Source organism: Microcaecilia unicolor, chromosome 10 (genome assembly GCF_901765095.1).
Source record: "Microcaecilia unicolor chromosome 10, aMicUni1.1, whole genome shotgun sequence".
NCBI lineage: Eukaryota > Metazoa > Chordata > Amphibia > Gymnophiona > Siphonopidae > Microcaecilia > Microcaecilia unicolor.
The window spans coordinates 27,432,814-27,451,456 of NC_044040.1; the positions used below are offsets into that span (position 1 = coordinate 27,432,814).

The following is an 18,643-nucleotide window of genomic DNA, read 5'->3' on the forward strand; positions in this document are numbered from 1 at the left end:
CAAGGTTATCCTTGAGTATTGTAATTAAAATTATAAATAAAGAATTTAAAAAAAAATAATGGGAGCAGTGGTAAATAACGCACATCCACATGGTAGCAGACTTTGGTAGCCTTCCAGGATGGAAAGAAAATAGTCGACTGCACTGGAATGATGGGGCCCGATATTCAGTCGGCATTGATCAGCGTTTCGCTGACCACCGCCGGCGTTATTCACAGAAATTCAGTGCTGGGCCATATCTGGGCTCTGGCATTGAATCTCTAGGTATCTGGAGCCAGTTAATTGCGATACATAGCACTTAACCAGCTATGGCGACCCACATAAAGATAAGACTGACTTTTATGGGAAACTATATATGCAGTTACCTTCGCCGGTAAAGTGCTGAATATTGGCACCTAACTTACCAAGCAGTGGTTATTTTTGGTGGACCCACAGTTATTTTGGGTGGGCCTTCTAAACCCCCTCCCCTTTATTCTTCATCTGTCTCCTCTGCCCCCGGATTCTGGCAACTCCCCTTCCCCAGTGTTCCTCACCATATTCACGGGTGGCAGTGGCAACACACATCCGCTGCCTGCGCTGGTGTTTACAGACTTCCCTGTACCATGTTCTGCTAGAAAAACAGGAAGTGACATCAGTGAGACTGGAATGTGGCAGAAGGAAGCCTGCAGAGACCAGAGCAGGCAGCGGATGTGCGCTGTTGCTTGCAAATGTGATGAAGTAGGTAGGAAGAGAAGTGAGGGGAGCCAGGTGGTCACTCTGGAAGTATTTTGGGGGGCAGACAGGGTGGGCTTGTGCCCACCTAGGCCCACCCGTAGCTACGCTTAAGTAACCAAGTGCTGACTCCACCCCGGGAACACCCCCAAAATAGCCGGACATTTTCAGGGCACTATCTGTTTAAGTCAGTGGCGTAGCTACGTGGGGCCAGGGGGGCCTGGGCCCCCGTAGATTTGGCCCTGGACCCCCCTGCCAACGACCCTCTCAACCCCCCCCCTCCCGCCGCCGCCTGCCTTTCCTGGCAGGGGACCCCAACCCCCGCCAGCCGAGGTCCTCTTCTTCTCGCAAAAGGCTTCGTTCTGTGAGTACAACGTGCAGGATGTCAGAAACAGAAGGAAGCTTTTTGCAAGAAGAAGAGGACCTCGGCTGGTGGGGGTTGGGGTCCCCCGCCAGCAAACGTAGGCGACGGCGGGTTGGCGGTGGGAGGGGGGGGGGGGTCGAGAGGGTCGTCAGCAGGGGGGACAAAGTTGGTGGTGGCGGCGGGGTCGGCAATGGCGGGGGTTGGGTGTCGGCAGTCGGGGGGGGGGCTAAAATGTGCCCCCTCACCTTGAGCTCTGGACCCTCCTCCCGCCGAAGTCTGGCTACGCCCCTGGTTTAAGTGCAGCAGAATATGACTGGTCAGACCCAAACAAGTGATTTAACCAGCCAAGAGCCATTTCTGGCTAGTTAAATTGCTTTGAATATCGACCCTGTAGTCTTTTCCTGCATTCTCACAAGGGAATACAAGTGTTATAAGGGCTATTTCTGCATAGTGTGCAGGGATGGCATTAGGGGAATACAATTAAGTCAATTGCTCTGGACCTGCAGGGTATTAGGGGGGGGATGGACCTCAAGCTTACCTGCTGTTGGGCTTTAGGGGCTCCCTGTTAAAATTTTGTCCTGGATCCCAGCATGCTGAACACTGCCTCTGATTGAGTGGCCATATAGTAGAGGGCAAGGAATTCTGAAATCTGAACATGCATCAAAATGTAGAGGTTTGTTTTATGATAATAGGTTTGATCTTCAAAAAGCAAGTATGCTACGTCATTGTGTTAAGTGAATGAATGGAAGGAAGCCAAAGAGGTTGTGGACCGTGCAGAAAGGAACAGAGCAGAGCATTGCACTGCAGAAGGCCTGTATTGTATCCTATCAATCACAGGGAAAATGATTAAACGTAAGGCCGAAAGGGTCAGATGAGTAGTAAAAATGATTTCAATAAAACCTCACCTCGTTGAAATTGACTTTTTGAGAATGAATAAGAACATTTAACTCAATTCAATTAATTACACGAGGACTTAAAGCATTTTATTAGAAGTATATGCAAATTTCTTCCTGCACACTTCTTCACATTTGCTTTCACAAAACCTGAGGCATGTGCTGAGCTTGAATCAGAGCATCATAAATCCAGCATCACATCTAAAAATATTTTCAGTAAAGTTAGCTAAGGGGGTCCTGTTATTCATTAGCCCAGTGGCTCCCAAACCTGGTCCTGGAGGCACCCCAGCCAGTCAGGTTTCAAAGATATCCACACCTAATATTCACGAGAGAGATTTGCATGCAGTGGAGGCAGTGCATATAAATCTGTCTCATGAATATTCATTGTGGATCAGGGGCGTATCTGGACTTCGCCGGTAGGGGGATCCAGAGCCGAGGTGAAGGGGCACATTTTAGCCCCCCCCCCCCCCCCCCAGGCACCGCCGCCATTTTCACCCCCCGCCACCAGAACCACCTCTGTGGCCCGCCCGACGACCGCCTCGACCGCCACCGACCCTCCACCCGCTGTCGCCTACCTTTGCTGGCGGGTGACCCCAACCCCCGCCAGCCAAAGCCGTCTTCCTTCATTGTTTCTACTTTCTGAGTCTGACTCTGACGTCCTGCACGTACACAACTTGCAGGACGTCAGCCTCAGACTCAGAGAGAAGAATCAAACAACGAAGGAAGATGGCTTTGGCTGGCGGGGGTTGGGGTCCCCCGCCAGCAAAGGTAGGCGACGGCAAGTTGGCTGCAGGAGGGGGGGTTGCGATGACCGTCGGTTGGGGGGTCCAGGGACAAATCTACGGGGGCCCTGGCCCCCGTGGCCCCATTACAGATACGCCCCTGTTGTGGATATCCTGAAAACCCGACCGGCTGGGCTGACTCCAGGACCAAGTTTGGGAGCCACTGCATTAGCCTCTGGATTCTATATAGGGCAGGGCGAGTAGCACACCTTAAATTGTGTGTGTGGCCAATTTACATGCGCTAATCAATTGAGCAATGAACCAATCAGTGATAATTGGCCGATAACAACTGTAGAATTATGAGCACAGTTATGCACTATGGAAGCAATGATCATCATTAATTGGCAATAATTGGAATTCATGTGCACTTCTTTTTAGGCATATTCTAAAAAGAGGCAGGGGTAAATTCTAACACATGTAGCTAAAAAGGGGGGGGGGGTGCCATGGGAGGAGTGTGGGCGTGTCGGGGCATTACTCAAATTTACATGCGTTGTTATAGAATGCGGAGGAATGCGCCTACATTTAGGCGTGGGTATTTATACCCAGTGGCGTAGCCAGACCTCATGGTTGGCCCCCTCCCACCATGAGGTCTGGCTATGCCCCTGGGTATAAATATCCAGAGCCTGAGGCTGGGGGCACATTTTGAGTGCTGCCCCGCCGTCCCCCCCCCCCCCCCCCCCACCGCCTCGCCCCCTCACAAACAAATACCTTTGCTGGCGGAGGCCCCAACCCCTGCCAGCCGAAGCCTTCTTCAGTGCAGTCTTCGGCGCAGCCGCGTTCACTGCCTGCCCCCTGCTCTTCTTTCTTCTTGCTCCTCCTGTGCACGCTGACACTGAGCAGCCAGAGACCGCGCTGAAGAAGGCTTCGGCTGGTGGGGGTTGGGGACCCCCACCAGCCAAACCAGGGGCCCGGATGAAATTTGCAGGGGACCAGTCCCCCTTGGCCCCATAGCTCCGCTCCTGTTTATACCAGGTTTTCAGTGGCGTAAATGGTCGCACGTAAATATAGGCATGTCCAAAGGACCTGCGCTATTCTGTACACCATGCCTGACTTTAGGTGCATTAATCGGATGTGTCTAGATTTTAGACGCCATTTCCAGAATCTGGCCCAAGGTGCTAACACGCACCTAATTGTATTTATTTATTTCCCATTTATAGCCTGCCTATCAACTAGGTGATTTATAATATACCTACATAATAAAACACCTTAAAACAAAAGCGTCACAACAGCATAAAATGGTGGACCATGGGACGTGCTCGGGCCTTCCACAGCAAGTGCTAGATGTGCATGCTTAAAATGCGCACTAAATAATAATATTTTTTTGAGGAGCTGTCTCAGGGGACGGAGAGCGGGCATTCCTGCACTAATTAGTTAGAGCAGCTACATTACCGTGTGCTAACCGGTTTAGGGCCCCTTTTACTAAGCCGTGTAGGCGCCTACGCACGCCCAACGTGCACCAAATTGGAGTTACCGCCCGACTACCGCGTGGCTCTTGCGGTAATTTCATTTTTGGCGCACGTCCAAAAAATATTTGTTATTTTCTGGTGCGCATAGTGGATGCGCGCCAAGTGGCATCTGATGTGCGTAGGTCATTACCGCCAGGTCTATGGCTGGCGATAAGGTCTCAGACCCAAAATGGACTTTCGGCATTTTTGATTTTGTCGCACGCTGAAAAATGATTCTGTGCGTACTGTGGGCCATTTTTCAGCTTGCATTTATAAAAGGACCCCTTAGTGCGCAGGTAGTGTGCGAGTCTTACTGCCTACAAAATGGGTGGCAGTATGTTATTATTATTATTATCATTTGTATAGCGCTACCAGACGCACCCAGCGCTGAACATCTGATACAAGAGACAGTCCCTGCTCAAAAGAGCTTACAATCTAAATAATACAGACAGACAAGACAGTTACGGGTGAGGGAAGTAATGTGTGTGAAGGAAGGAAGGGACGAGGGGAGGGCAGTTGAGTAGTGGTTAGGAGCTAAAAAGCAGCGGTGAAAAGGTGGGTTTTCAGCATAGATTTCAGAACTGAAACGATGTCCTTACCTATAGTGATGAACATCTCAACAAACTACTAACATCCTCCAGTTTCTGATATCCTTGGTCACTCTCCCACTTTCTGTTCTCTGTTGTCTTTACCATGGGGCGTTTGAGTTCTCCGCTTGCCAGCGGATTTTCTCTCATATTTACCCCTGAACTCGTCCATGGCTTTTCAGAACTGGAACGATGTCCTTACCTATAGTGATGAACATCTCAACAAACTACTAACATCTTCCAGTTTCTGATATCCTTGGTCGCTCTCCCACTTTCTGTTCTCTGTTGTCTTTACCGTGGGGCGTTTGAGTTCTCCGCTTGCCAGCGGATTTTCTCTCGCTAGATGTATAGGTCCAAGAAGACGATTCCAGGCATAAGGTGCCGCGAGAGAAAAGGAGCGAAGCCTGGAGTTAGCAGTGGAGGAGAAGGGGGACGACAAGAGAGATTTGTCCAGTGAGCGGAGTTCACGGGGAGGAATGTAGGGAGAGATAAGAGTGGAGAGGTAATGGGGGGCTGCAGAGTGGATGCATTTAAAGTGCGAGAAGTTTAAACTGAATGTTCTCATGTGGTACATTTTTTTTTTAATGGCCATTTAGCGAACGGGAAAAACTCATGTAAGGGTGCGCTAGGCCTGCTTTTTACTGCAGCTTAGTAAAAGCGCCCCTAAGATTTTGAACAGTAAAGCCCTATTCACTTTAAATTCCCTGCTAGGAAAGTTTTCTGAAAACATCTCATGTATTTCCAGAAGAAATTAATTTCCTATGTTGGTTGCTTTGTGTCTGATTGTGTGAAATGTTCTGATCAGGGAGAGGAATTCAGTCTACAATAGGTGGCTTTCACGTTGGAAACAGGTGATTTATTTGAAATTCTGGCTTTAACAGTGCATGTTCTGAAGTGAATCCTTTCCTCCTTGACAGATTCCTTGCCGACGGTCATTACCCTTTTAAAATTGTGGCCTACCCCTCCGAAGGGACACCACCTTGTAAGTGGTGGAGGGGCTTCCATGTTTCAATGACTCAGAGGGCTATGCTGAAGGGTTACCCATATCAGACAGGCCTCTGAGGAGAAACCAGACAAAGAGTGTCCCAAATTAGGGAGAGGGGAAAGATGGCGACCTGAAGCTCGTACACTCAACGGCCCAGCTGTCCTCTGAAGTTCAGTTTTTGTTCACTTGAAATTTCCTCTCTGCATTGCAGTTGCCTTAACAGAGGAAGGGGACAATGGGAGGTCAGCCGCCGATGACCAGCGTTTTGTCCCCTGTGCAGCAAGTGTGGGACCGCTGTGTGATGAGCTACCCATAGATGACTGAGTTGATGAGTCCTTTGATTAGCGCCGACGAAGGAGCGTCGATGCTCTTGGACCTGGAAACAACTTCATCGCTCAAAAATCATTTAACCACCATGCCCAAAGGAGTGGAGGAGTGAGTCAGGAGTGTATGCTGAAACGGAAGTCGTTTACAGCTGAACCCGTGTCGGCGGTGCTACTCCTAAACCCTTAAGAGTTATCAGCTTGGAGTTTTTGGCTCCCGTGGAGGTTGCATTGAATGTCATCTGGAGGGTGCTCCAGGACCTGACGGTGGTAGAGAATGACTTTGCTTCAGATATAGTCTTGTTAATGAGCCACATGGATAATCTAATCGAATCCTTTGAGAATATACAGCAAATGAAGTTCTACTGAAGTAGGAAACGGTTAAGATTTGAAAATGATAAAAGACCAGAAAAAATGTGAACAAAATGAATATTGTTGTAGATGATTAATATCGAGATTGTTGTTTTCCCAGAGTTCCGGGTATGACTCCTAATGTTTTTTTTCCTCTGAAATGATTCCTCTTAATATATTAATTCAAAAGGAGTGAAGCCTGTGAAACTGGGATTACTTTAATCAGCGGGAATTGGATTGGAGATTCAAGGGTTTGTATTGTTAAACAATTTCTGGTTTTAAAAGGGGAAAAAAATGAAATCAGGTGTACTACTTGCACTAATATTGGACAATAAGTATGTTTCCAATGAAATTGATGGACTATGCACCGTTATGGTCTTGAAGAAACCAACCAGATGATCAATGTGGAATAATGATTTAGATAAATAATAACTGGGGATAATCAGATTAATACCACGTTTTCTTTGTTTACTGTTTAATTGATCTCCTTGTCTTGTTTCACTCTCCCTATTTATTTTGTGGTCTAAGAAAGAGAAAGATTGTATAAAATCCATTTAGCTTGTTGAGATTGTTTTTTTTCTTCTAATATTGTTTTAATGTACAATCATCTCTGTTTTACTGTTTTGCAAGTGATCCTTGTAAAATGAAAAAATTATAAATAAATGATTTAAAAAAAAAAAAAATTTGTGGCCTAAGAATGAGGGTGGTGGTGTAAAATATCTAAGCGGTTCACAATATCAGTTAAAATTGGGTAATAGGTTTAATAAAACAACAAGACAAAATAAGAACACATAAATAGAGGAAAAAAACACTAGGAAAGAAAATAAAAGGTGAAATAGACAATATCATAGGGAGTCAGGAACAAAAGAGAAGGAAAGAACAAAAGAGAGAGGAAATGCATTGAATCACAGCTCATTTGTTTAGAGTTTGAATAAAATTTCATGTATAGTAGACAGGGCCGGCGAGAGACTAGGCCGGGCCCAGGGCAAGGACGCCCCGCCTCCGCCCCCCCCCCATCGCTCCCCCCGCCGCTGCAGTCCGCGGTCTGACCTGCCTGCCTCCTTGGCTCCAGGCCCCCTTCATTCAAAGCGGCAGTCGCAGATCGCGTCTCTTCTGGCCTTCCCTCCGTGTGTCCCGCCCTCGTCTGATGTAACTTCCGGTTTCCACGATGGCGGGACACAGGGAGGGAAGGCCAGAAGAGAAGCGATCTGCGACTGCCGCTTTGAATGAAGGGGGCCCGGAGCCGTGGAGGCAGGCAGGTGAGACCGGGGACTGCAGCGCTGGCGGCCTGACCCCAGCGCCGGGCCCCCCTTGGAGGCCCGGGGAATTTTCCCCCCTGCCCCCCCCCCCTCTTGGCAGCCCTGATAGTAGACTATGTGCAAAATTTCACAAACGCTGAAAGTCAAAATAGTGCACGTTATTGCAAGTAACAGGCACTATTTCGATTTTTCAAATGCAAAATGCTACAAAATTTTGTTTGTTTTAATCCATGCACCTGATACTCAGACCGTGGAAGGTGGCCGGGCTGCCTCCCACAGTCAGCGCTAAGCCCAGACAGTCATCGCTAGGCCGTTTCCGGTGACTGCCAATGAATATCCGATTTATTTTTGTTCGTTAAGAACATAACCAGCCAAGTCAATATTCAGAGCTGGCTGGCTAAGTTTATAGCGACCAAAGATAGACCTGCTATTGGCGTGTCCAGATTTGGCTGCCAAACTTAGGGGTATGTTTACTAAGGTGCGTTAGCATTTTTAACGTGCCTTTAAAGTTAAGGCGTGTTAAACACTAAACGTTCTCAAAAGACTAATGTTTCTTCTAATGTTTTGTTTAAAACTCTTAGAACTGTTTTTAATGAACTTGATTCAGTTGTCACACATCCCATAACACATACTATGTACATCCCAATTTGGAACAATCCAAAATTCAAAATTAACAATTGTTACATAAATTGGAATACTTGGAAAAAAGCTGGTATATGGACTCTCAATGATGTTATAAAAGATAGTTCTTGGCTACCTTTTGCCCAAATAAGTATAAAATATGGTCTTAAAAGTTCTCAATACTATAAATGGGTTCAACTCAAACACTGTGTAACTAACTCCGTAGATATTAAAAAATTAACTACTGATTACCCTTCTTGTTGGCAACTTTGCAAGTCTTTTATGACTTCCAAAAAAGTCGCATCTAAATGGTACAAAATACTACAGTTAGCTAAATTCAAAGAACCTACTAATACCATGCAATCATGGGAATGCGATCTAAATGCCCAACTAGATGAAAAAACTTGGGAAATTTTTTGGTTTAAAATTACTCATACCACCAAATCAGCGTCCATTTCACAATCTACGTTCTACTTAGCACACAGAGCCCTATGGACTCCTGCTAAACTCGCCAAATTGAACACAATAAAACCAAAAAACAGTGCGAATAAATGCTGGACCTGTGAAAAAGATGTTGGAAATCTTAAACATATCATCTATTCTTACCCATATATTCAAGAATATTGGAATTCTGTATGGGACACAATATCTTCCACCTTGAATATTCAAGATGTTTTATCATATAACTAGTAAAAAAGCCCCGTTTCTGATGCAAATGAAACGGGGGCTAGCAATGTTTTCTTCTGTGTGCATGTGGGAGTGTGTGTGTCCGTGCCCTCTGGCCTCTCTCCCCTCCCCCCTCTGAGTCCTTCACTGTTATAGAGCCAGCGATTTGATTTCGTGCTCTGCTGTTTTCCTTCACTGACTGTGTTACAGAGAGGGCGGGGCAGACACTCATAGGGAAACCGGATATCTCGCCCCCTTCACACTTCCGGCTTGAGGCTTCATAGTACGTTGGTTTTGCCTTTTATATAGAGAGATATAGTTATATGTGGATCACTAATGTTACAATCATCAATAGACACAATCAAGCACAATTACTGGATTTAATGTTACATCAAGCCCTTAGAACACTTTTCTTTTGTTGGAAAGATCTTGACAAAGTAACTTATTTATCATGGTGGAATTCTGTGTGTATTTTAGCTAAATATGAATATGCTGTGGCTGAAAAACATAACTCACTTGTTAAGTACAACAAAATATGGTCTCCTTTACTAAACCCACTACGTAATAACCTTTGTCAGAATTGAAATTATGTATTACTTATGATTATGATCTGTTATCGAAATAATCCCGGACTTGCCCTAACTTGAACATGTATGCTGATGCTTGTTACTGTTAACTTGTTAAGCTGGCTAATTGCTTTATTTTAGCCATTTGTTATCATTTATAAAACACAATAAAAATATTGGAACTAAATAAAAAAAAAAATGTTAACGCGCCTATATCGCACCTTAGTAAACATACCCCCTTATCTGGCGATGCGCTGAAAATCAGCAAATAGCCGGTTATATCACGCGATATAAGCTGCTATCTACTAAGCGCTAACTGAGAATATTCAGTGGGCCCATATACTTAATAACACACATATTTTCTACCAACCTGAACAGTTGAAGGCATTTATAAATATGAAGAAATTGGTCAACCGTTGATCCACATGAAGATATTATTTGTAATTAAGATAGGTAGCATGCTATGTGGAGGAATGGCCTAGTGGTTAGGGTGGTGGACTTTGGTCCTGGGGAACTGAGGAACTGAGTTCGATTCCCGGCACAGGCAGCTCCTTGTGACTCTGGGCAAGTCACTTAACCCTCCATTGCCCCATGTAAGCCGCATTGAGCCTGCCATGAGTGGGAAAGTGCGGGGTACAAATGTAACAAAAATAAAATAGATACTATTGGAGATTCTACATGGAATGTTGCTACTATTGGAGATTCTACATGGAATGTTGCTAGTGGAATAGCAACATTCCATGTAGAATCTCAAATAGTAGCAATAGTGGAGGAGTGGCCTAGTGGTTAGGGTGGTGGACTTTGGTCCTGGGGAACTGAGAGCGATCTGCTGCTGCCTGCAGCACTTTCACACGGAGGTGAGAGGCGCTGTCAGGTCATAGCAGGGGGCCCGGCATGGACGGGGGAGGGAGCGGCGGCGGCGAGGAGGGTAGCTGGAAATCTCGCCCGTTTTTACGGGTTTAATGGCTAGTTATCTCATAAGCAAAGCACCTGTTTCTTTTATTGTATTGCATTACCTGCAATTGCTGCATTATTTGATGACAAGAATACTTGCCTGTTTTCTTTCAGAGCTTCCATACGGCTGGGAAAAAATTGACGATCCCATTTATGGCACTTACTATGTCGAGTAAGTTTTTAATTGTATTATTGTTTTTTTTTCTACTATTTACATTATTTCTCAGATTTCTTACATGTTGGTAGATGGAAGCAAATAGCAGGAAAGAAAAGCCAGATTATAAATTGATGAGGTAGTGTATGGTGAATCTAGCCTAATGAATTGAAAGTCATCAACTTGAATGCATAAGCACTTTGAAACAGTGACAGTCCCCTGTACTTACTGCTGGCATATATTTTCTACTTTTTAAAAATTTATTTTAGAGCTGCTCTTTATTATCTTTCGTAATTTATCCACAGTTAAGGAACTGATTCACCAAGGCTTTTTTCTTGGTCTTTATCTATGGAAAAAAAAAACACAATCACGCTCTCAAGCTAGTGAAATAGTATTTATTCATTTAAGATTTTTTTATATCTTGCTTAATTCATTGTGGGGTGCTTTTACTAAGGTGCGCTGAAAATGGGCTGTGGTAGTGTGGACGCGTGTTTTGGGCGCGTGCAGAATTATTTTTCAGCGCACCTACAAAAAAATGCCTTCCAGAAAGTGGATGTGGGGCAAAATGAAAATTGCCGCGCGTCCGTTTTGGGTCTGAGACCTTACCACAAGCCATTGACCTAGCGGTAAGGTCTCACATGGCAACTGGGCGGTAATGGTCTATGCGTGTCAAATGCCACTTGACACACGTAGTTGCCACATGCCAGAAAATAAAAAATATTGAAATTACCACAAGGGCCAGGCGGTAATTCCAATTTGATGCACGTTGGGCGCATGTAGTAGCCTAGGCAGCTTAGTAAAAGGGCTCTTATAGTCCTAAACAGATTACAAAAACACATTTTATAAAGACATGTAGACACCTCTGTTTCGAGGATGCCATTTTGTGGTAGAACGCTTTTGATTCCTCTGATGTCACTTGCCGAAAAGTTCTGATTCTCAACTGTCCTTGCTATGATAGTATATTTTGGAACTTTTCAAGATCCCCGACCAATTTGTTGAACCCTTGACACAGGCATTTCACGCCGAAACATGGCCCATGTTAGGTCATGTTTATCAGTAAAGGACTCTTGACTATCTCTTGGTGCTTTTTTGATTGTCTTCATGCTGTGTACTTTGACCCTCTTTATAAAATGCCCATATACATTTATACCTGAAAATCGCAGCTCTGCCCTGTACTCTGTTCAGAAACCACCAGTAAATATACCTACACCTGAGGGCACAGATAAGAGTGACTTACCTGATGAATGGAGTTCTGACAGAGTGGGATGAGGAGAGATGAAAGAAGAGGTAATGAGGAACTTCAGAAAGAATGCATTTGTAATTCAGTAAGAGAAGTTCAAACTGTGTGCAGAAATGGATAAGAAGCCAATAAAGTGACTGGAGAAGAAGAGGGGTTATGGCCGTATAGTGACATTGGCAGAAGATAAATTGTGCAGAAGTTTGAATAGATTGAAGGGGAGGAAAGATATGGTTCAGTGAAAGACCTATGAGAAGTAGGTTGGGGTAGCTAAGGATTTTGGTACTGTATTTAGAAATAAAGGGACACATTTTGATGGTGTGAAAGAGAAAGGTCAAGTTTGAGCAGTCTGTTGGATATGTGTAAAAAGAGAGAGAGAGAGAGATTGGAATCAAAGATAACCCCAATTTTATGATCTGAGGAGACAGAGAGGAGGACAGTGTTACCCACCGAAATAGAAAAAGCGGGAAATAGAGAGGTTGATTTAAGAGGAAGACAAGAAGCTCTGTCTTGGCCATGTTAAGTTTCAGATGGTGGTGGATCCAGGCAGCATTGCTAGACAAGCAGACTGAGATCTGAGCCTGGATTCCTGGTGTAGGACATAGATCTGGGACACATCAGCATAAAGATGGTTCTGAAAAAGCCATAAGAGGACATGACAGCACTAAGGGAACAAGTACGGAAAGAAAAGAGAAGCGGTCCAAAGACAGAGCCCTGGGTACACCGATTGATAGTTGGATAGCATTGGAGGAGAATTCTCCAGAGCATTTGTGCATTGGTGTTTTTTATTTTTTTTAATTTTGTGGGTCTGTTGGGATCTATTGTTTTGCTTTGACTCTAGCTGGTCTTTGCCACCATCCAGAAGCAGCTGTGCTAGGTGACCGCCTATTCTGCCTAATGGTTAAGGGGGAAAGTTATCAAGTTGTTGCACCTTGATTTACCATGGGAGTCACCAACCTGCAAGCCACCTCACAAGCAGCGTTATTTCAGCAGCCCAGAAGCATTGGGCCTCAAACCCATTGGGCACCCCTCAAAGGACCCCCTGGGCCTACCGGCTCCATTAGACAATATGGCACCCCTAACAGTAGTTTCACAATACTACAATTAGGAGTCATGTTTCCTTATATGGATCATTGGGAGAAGAAGCTCCAATGTTCCAACAACCCCTTTTAAGATGTGGCCTGGGAGGTTCAGGCCACTGCTTTGAAGTCCAGTGCTCCCAAGTGGTAAAATAAACCTAGCTTTTACCTGGGGTTATTTTACCAACGATAACACGGGTTGCGGTGCATATCCATTGTTCACTGCAAGCTGGGTTATTAAATTTAAATAGTAATGAGCTGCTTTAAATGCATTTGCATGTTTTGCATCTCATCAAAATTTACCCCACAGTGACTTAAATAATGCTGTGTTAGGAAAAGATGACCCGCGTTAGTGCCTTTTAAGTTGTGTTAAGGGGCAAATGTCAGTATTGCCCTAATGAAGCTTGATAACTTCCCCCTTATGTTGACCTTGGGAATCAGACCTGCAGTTTACAAATTCATATCCCAATATTATTTTCTTTTCATCTCTCAAAGAAGTCAAATGAGTATCAGCCATGACCGGGGCACATTAATGACCTATTTTTAAACTGCTTTGATTAAACTATGAGGCGCTCAGTTCATAAATCTAATTTTGATTAATTTCAGAAGGGTAACCATGAGTATTTAAGCGTTGTGATAGCAAGGGTTGACCTTCAGATTGTATAGCCAGATGAGGTTACAAAGGTAAAGCAAAACTCTTTTATTAACACAACGGCAGAGACCTGTTACTTCACAGGCACAGAAAATGAGGAATAGAGTCTCTTGAGATTCAGAGGCAATCTTTTACATAGGCTTGTGGCTGGCAGGCCCAAAAGCATAATATATGCAGTCTCTCTGCAACGTTGCTTAAACACTGGTCCAGCTCCACCCAGGATTCTTACAACTATTCAAGTTAAAGTTTGGCCTACCTGAGCCAGGTTCTGGTAGCTACACTTAAATAGTGAAGGCATACACTGTAGGGTAGCTTTTCCCTTCCCTGGGCCTTCTCAACCCAGCTTTGACTCCGCCTTATACTTCCTGGTGGCTGTCCTCCTGGCTCCACCCATCCTATGTCACTTCCTCTGTGGGTGGGACTGTGGAGCTTAAGGTGGTCCTGACTCTGTGAGGGAGTATGCTTAAGGGAAAGGGGCAGTGTCCTATAGACTCTGTCACAGATGTCAATACTGAAAATGATTTAACCGGGCAGGAAAGGCTCCTTCCTGGTTAAATCGTGCTCAGCCAGCCGTCCACCATTACTCAGTGGCACTATACAGGGTAATGGTGCCAAATGTCGGCTCTGACTGTCCCAGCACAGCCCGGGCAGTGCCAGACGATATGTGGGACTTGCAATATTCAGTGCTGATGGCCACATACCTAACCATGCAGATAGGACTGCATAAAAAGCCCAATTAGCTGTGTGGGTATCAGCTCTGAATATCAGCCGGAACCCACATATCTACTGGGTCTGCTGGAGACCTTCAGATATTCAGTACCTGGTGCCACAACGGCCCAGCATTCTATATCCCAACTCTAAAACCACTGACCGCCGAGGGTTGAATAACACCCCACTAGAATTTATTGGTCATTACTTTCGTATTGTTGGTCTGCAGAAAAGGTGATGACTTTGATCCTAGTCACATAGCAGGTCTCGCCAATTTTCCCCCATTGAAAAGGAGAACACACTTTAACTTAATCTTCCAAAAATAAAATGTCTTCTTTACCATCACAGAGCCCCACTTTAGCCCCAGGTAGCACTTTACCCGCCTCTTTTTCTCTCTCCTAGTCTCCGTGCTCTCTTGCACCCCTGAACTCCCCTTTGTACCCATTAGGAGAGGCACATGTATTAAATGCACTGATTCTCTGTAGCCACACAGTTGGATTTACAGTGCCTTGCAAAAGTCTGTATACCCTTATTTCTTTTCACGTTTTGCTTTCTAAAGAATACAATTCAAAATGGATTGAAGTAGAAATCTGTTTCACTAGCTACATAGGCCCAGTGCAAGGGTATTGTGTGCCCTAGGCAGACCTTTAGCCATGCACCACCACCCCCCACCCCACCTACATGGCCTAAACACAGTACATCTCATTATTGAAAAAATAGAATGAGTTGGGCAACTATAGATCCCAAAGCCTACATGCTGGCAGTATCTCTCAATTCAGTCATATATAGATAGACCCTCCCTCAATACAGAATAAGTGATCACCAACTAGAAATGGAAATACGAAGTCAAAAACTGAAATGGAAAAACAAACATCAGTATCCCACAGTAGAAAAATTAACAAATTCAGCATAATAAAATGTACATGTAGATGGTTCATAACGTATCAACCAATAAAACCAAAAATCAAAATATCATAATAGTAAAACCATACAATATATGTTTACACTGATGAGCAGAGGACCAAAGAATTAAAATTCATAAATATTTTAAAAAGCTAAATGATATAAAACAGTGCTTCTTTCGATGGGTCTCAGAGCTACATGTCACCCCTTTTTTGACAATGTGTGGCAATCCAGACTTTCCTCTGGGACTAGGTGGAGGCCCTTTTGTTCGCTGGAAGTGTCATGGTCTCCAGCATAGGCGTAGTTTGACTGTTTCATTTGGGGGGGCAAAGGAGGGGGCGGAGCATATTAGCATATTCATTTGCATATATACATATGCAAATGAATATGCTAATATGGAGGAAGGAAAGAAGGGAAAAAAAGCTGGCTTTTTTTGGGAATAACCATAATGAATATGTATGAGATATCAAGCCAGCTCTTTCTCCCTTCCTTCTTTCCTTCTTCCACTCCAGTAGTATTTCCCCACCCCTTTTCCCATACCATGCCAGTGTTGACCTTAGAAATGCATAAGCTCTATATGTAGATCCTTCAAGAGGTAGTGTGTCATGATTTAGGCTCTACACCCTTTCTGATGTTTTGGTGCCACGTCAGTAAAGCCAACACACAATCTCTCCACTGCAACACACTATACACAAACTTGTGCAAAAACACACTCATAACCTTACTAAACCATAACAGCACTAATTCCAAGGACAGGACGAGCTACAACCTTATGCGTGAAAAGGCAGAACTGTAATTACACCAGGCTCTAAAACACCAATACACTACCTCGTGAAAAACACATGACACAACAGACATGACACAAGGAACTAGAAAGCAAAAAATATGAAGGCAAAATACTGAACTGGAAAGTTAACTCGATGTCAGACTCAGCATGCAGCAATACCAGAAAAATTGAAACTTACATGCAAAATTTCACAGAAAGCTGACATATTCCAATTAATAAATTCTGAATAAAATACTTTTTTCTACCTTTGTTGTCTGATCATTTAGTTTTTCTATTCGCTTTGGTCCCAGTGTCTTCTGTTTTATGCAGTATCTTCTTTCCATTTGATATTCCATTTAATAGATTCAAAATAAAATACTTTTTGTACCTTTGTTGTCTGGACATTTTACTGTTCAATCATGCTGGTTCCAGTTTCCTCTTTTCTTGTCTTTCTGCTAATTCTCCTTCAACTGCTTGCTGTCCATTTGTCTTTTCTCTTCTCTCCTGTCTTATTCCATTCCTTCACTACACCTACCTTTGACACATTATTTCTTTTTTAGCTCTTTCCTCTCTGATCACTTAAATTTCACCCTCGTCCTCATCCTTCTCCTTTTTAGTTTTCAGCTATCAAATTCCATTTCTTTCTCTCACCCACTAGCTGCCCCATTCCTCTTCTCAGTCCTTCCTCCAACCTTTCATTTCCTTTCATCTTTAATCAACTCTCCCTTACCACATTTCTGCCCCCCCCCCCCCATCACTATCATCCTCTCATTTGTTTCCTTCCCACCTCCCCTTTGGCCTCTCCCAAATAGTTCCACCATTTGCAGCAACTTCCTCCCTCCAACCTTCTAGCCCAGCACGCCTGCTCCCTTTCTCCCATTGTAGCCTAATATCTCCCTGTCCCTTCTACACACACACCCACACCCCAGCATCTTCCAGCCCCCACTTCCCTGTGGTCCAGCATTTCTTCCTCTCTCTCTTCCCTCCCTCCAATTGTCCAGCATTTCTCCCTCACTCCCTTCTGTCCCTGGATCCACAATCTCCCTCTTTTTCTCTTTCCCCTCTAGTGTATATCTATCCCTCCCTCTCATCCATCCCCATGTACAACCTCTCTTCCCTCTGTCTTCTCTCTCACTGCCCACATCACTCTCAGTATCTCCCTTCCTTGCACCCTGGGCCCAACATCTATCTCTTTCGTTCTCTTCCTTCCCCTTTTAGCATCTCTCCCATCCCCATACAGCATCTCTCTCTGTCTCCCTCCCTCCCACTTCCATGTTCCAACATTTCCCCTTTTCTCTTGCTGTCCCTCCCTCCTCCTCCACATCCAGTATTATTTCTCCCTCTCTCTCCCCCATGCATCTCCCCCCACCAACATTCCCCACCTCTCTCGCTCACCTCTACCTAGCATTACCCCATCACCTCAACAGTGCTCCTGTGACTGTCTCTCCCTGTCTCCCTGCCACCAGCCAGCATGCTGCCTCGCTCTTCCTCGCCGGCGCTGCCTCAGTCCTTGACTCCCTGCAGCATTTTTGTCCGTCGCCGTCAGCGCTGCCATTCATTCTCACAGGCAGCCTCGTTCCCACTCCCCTTTGCCGCGTCCTCCGGCTCTCTCTGATGCACTTTCTGTTTAACAGGAAGTGCATCAGAGAGAGCCGGTCGGAGGAGTGGAAGCGGCAAAGGGGAGCGGGAACGAGGCTGCCTGTGAGAATGAATGGCAGCACTGACGGCGACGGACAAAAATGCTGCAGGGAGTCAGGGATTGAGGCAGCGCCGGCGGGGAAGACACAATTAAGCCCCGCCAGTTCGCCGGTGCGACTCGTTTGGGGAGGCAATGCCCCCCCCCTCGCCCCCCCCCAATCTACGCCCATGGTCTCCAGTATTTGTTGCAACTTGTAGACCTGGAGGGCAAACCAAAGGCATTCAGCATATTACAGCAGGAATATAATTTGCCTCCCATGGATCTTTTCGCCTACTTGCAAGCCCAACATTACGTGCGATCGCTGGATTGAACAGCCCTCACAGAAGATGTACAGGAGGTATTAGAAGAGACTTTTACCTTGGGCTTTCAATTGTCCATCCCTCTGAGGTTCCATCACAGGCACTTACTCGGCACAACACCAGAGTTGGATTATGCTACACTAGCTCATAAGTGGAATGTGGAATTGGGGCTTTCCCCAGTTGCAGGATTTTATAATTAGCACTAAGGCCTATTCTGATTGTGTGCTCCACAAAGAAACATTTTATAAATTTGCACTAAGACTGTTTATATCACCACACGGAGCATACAGGATTGGTCTAGCCTCTTCGGGCCAATGTCCTAAATGTAGAGCCTCTTGTGCTCACCTTGGCCATATGATTTGGACATGCCCTGTTATACAGTCATTGTGGCACAGCCTCCTTGCGTACTTTGTCAAGTTGAGGTTTGTCTCAGTGGCATGCTCTCCGCTGTTACTGTTCGGAGCCTATTCATTGGGATCTCCATCACGACAAGGGAGCAATCTTTTTTGGTGACTGGTGTTGTTTGCTATTAAATCTATTCTACAAACCTGGCATGAGGCAGAGGGCCCGACAGTGCAACATTGGCATGTTTTGATACTCAGAGATCTACGGCTGGGAGCGCCTTGGCATTAAGGATGTTTC

The 18,643-nt window shown here is 45.1% G+C and overlaps 1 protein-coding gene across 1 annotated transcript in view; it reads left to right on the plus strand.

The window, feature by feature from the left end:
• Positions 1–18,643, plus strand: part of MAGI2 (membrane associated guanylate kinase, WW and PDZ domain containing 2) — a 1,230,330-nt gene that overhangs the window by 851,362 nt on the left and 360,325 nt on the right. Inside the window, exon 7 of the mRNA XM_030216294.1 lies at positions 10,619–10,676. Within this exon, the coding sequence (XP_030072154.1) occupies positions 10,619–10,676 (58 nt within the window). The remainder of the gene's footprint in view (positions 1–10,618; positions 10,677–18,643) is intronic.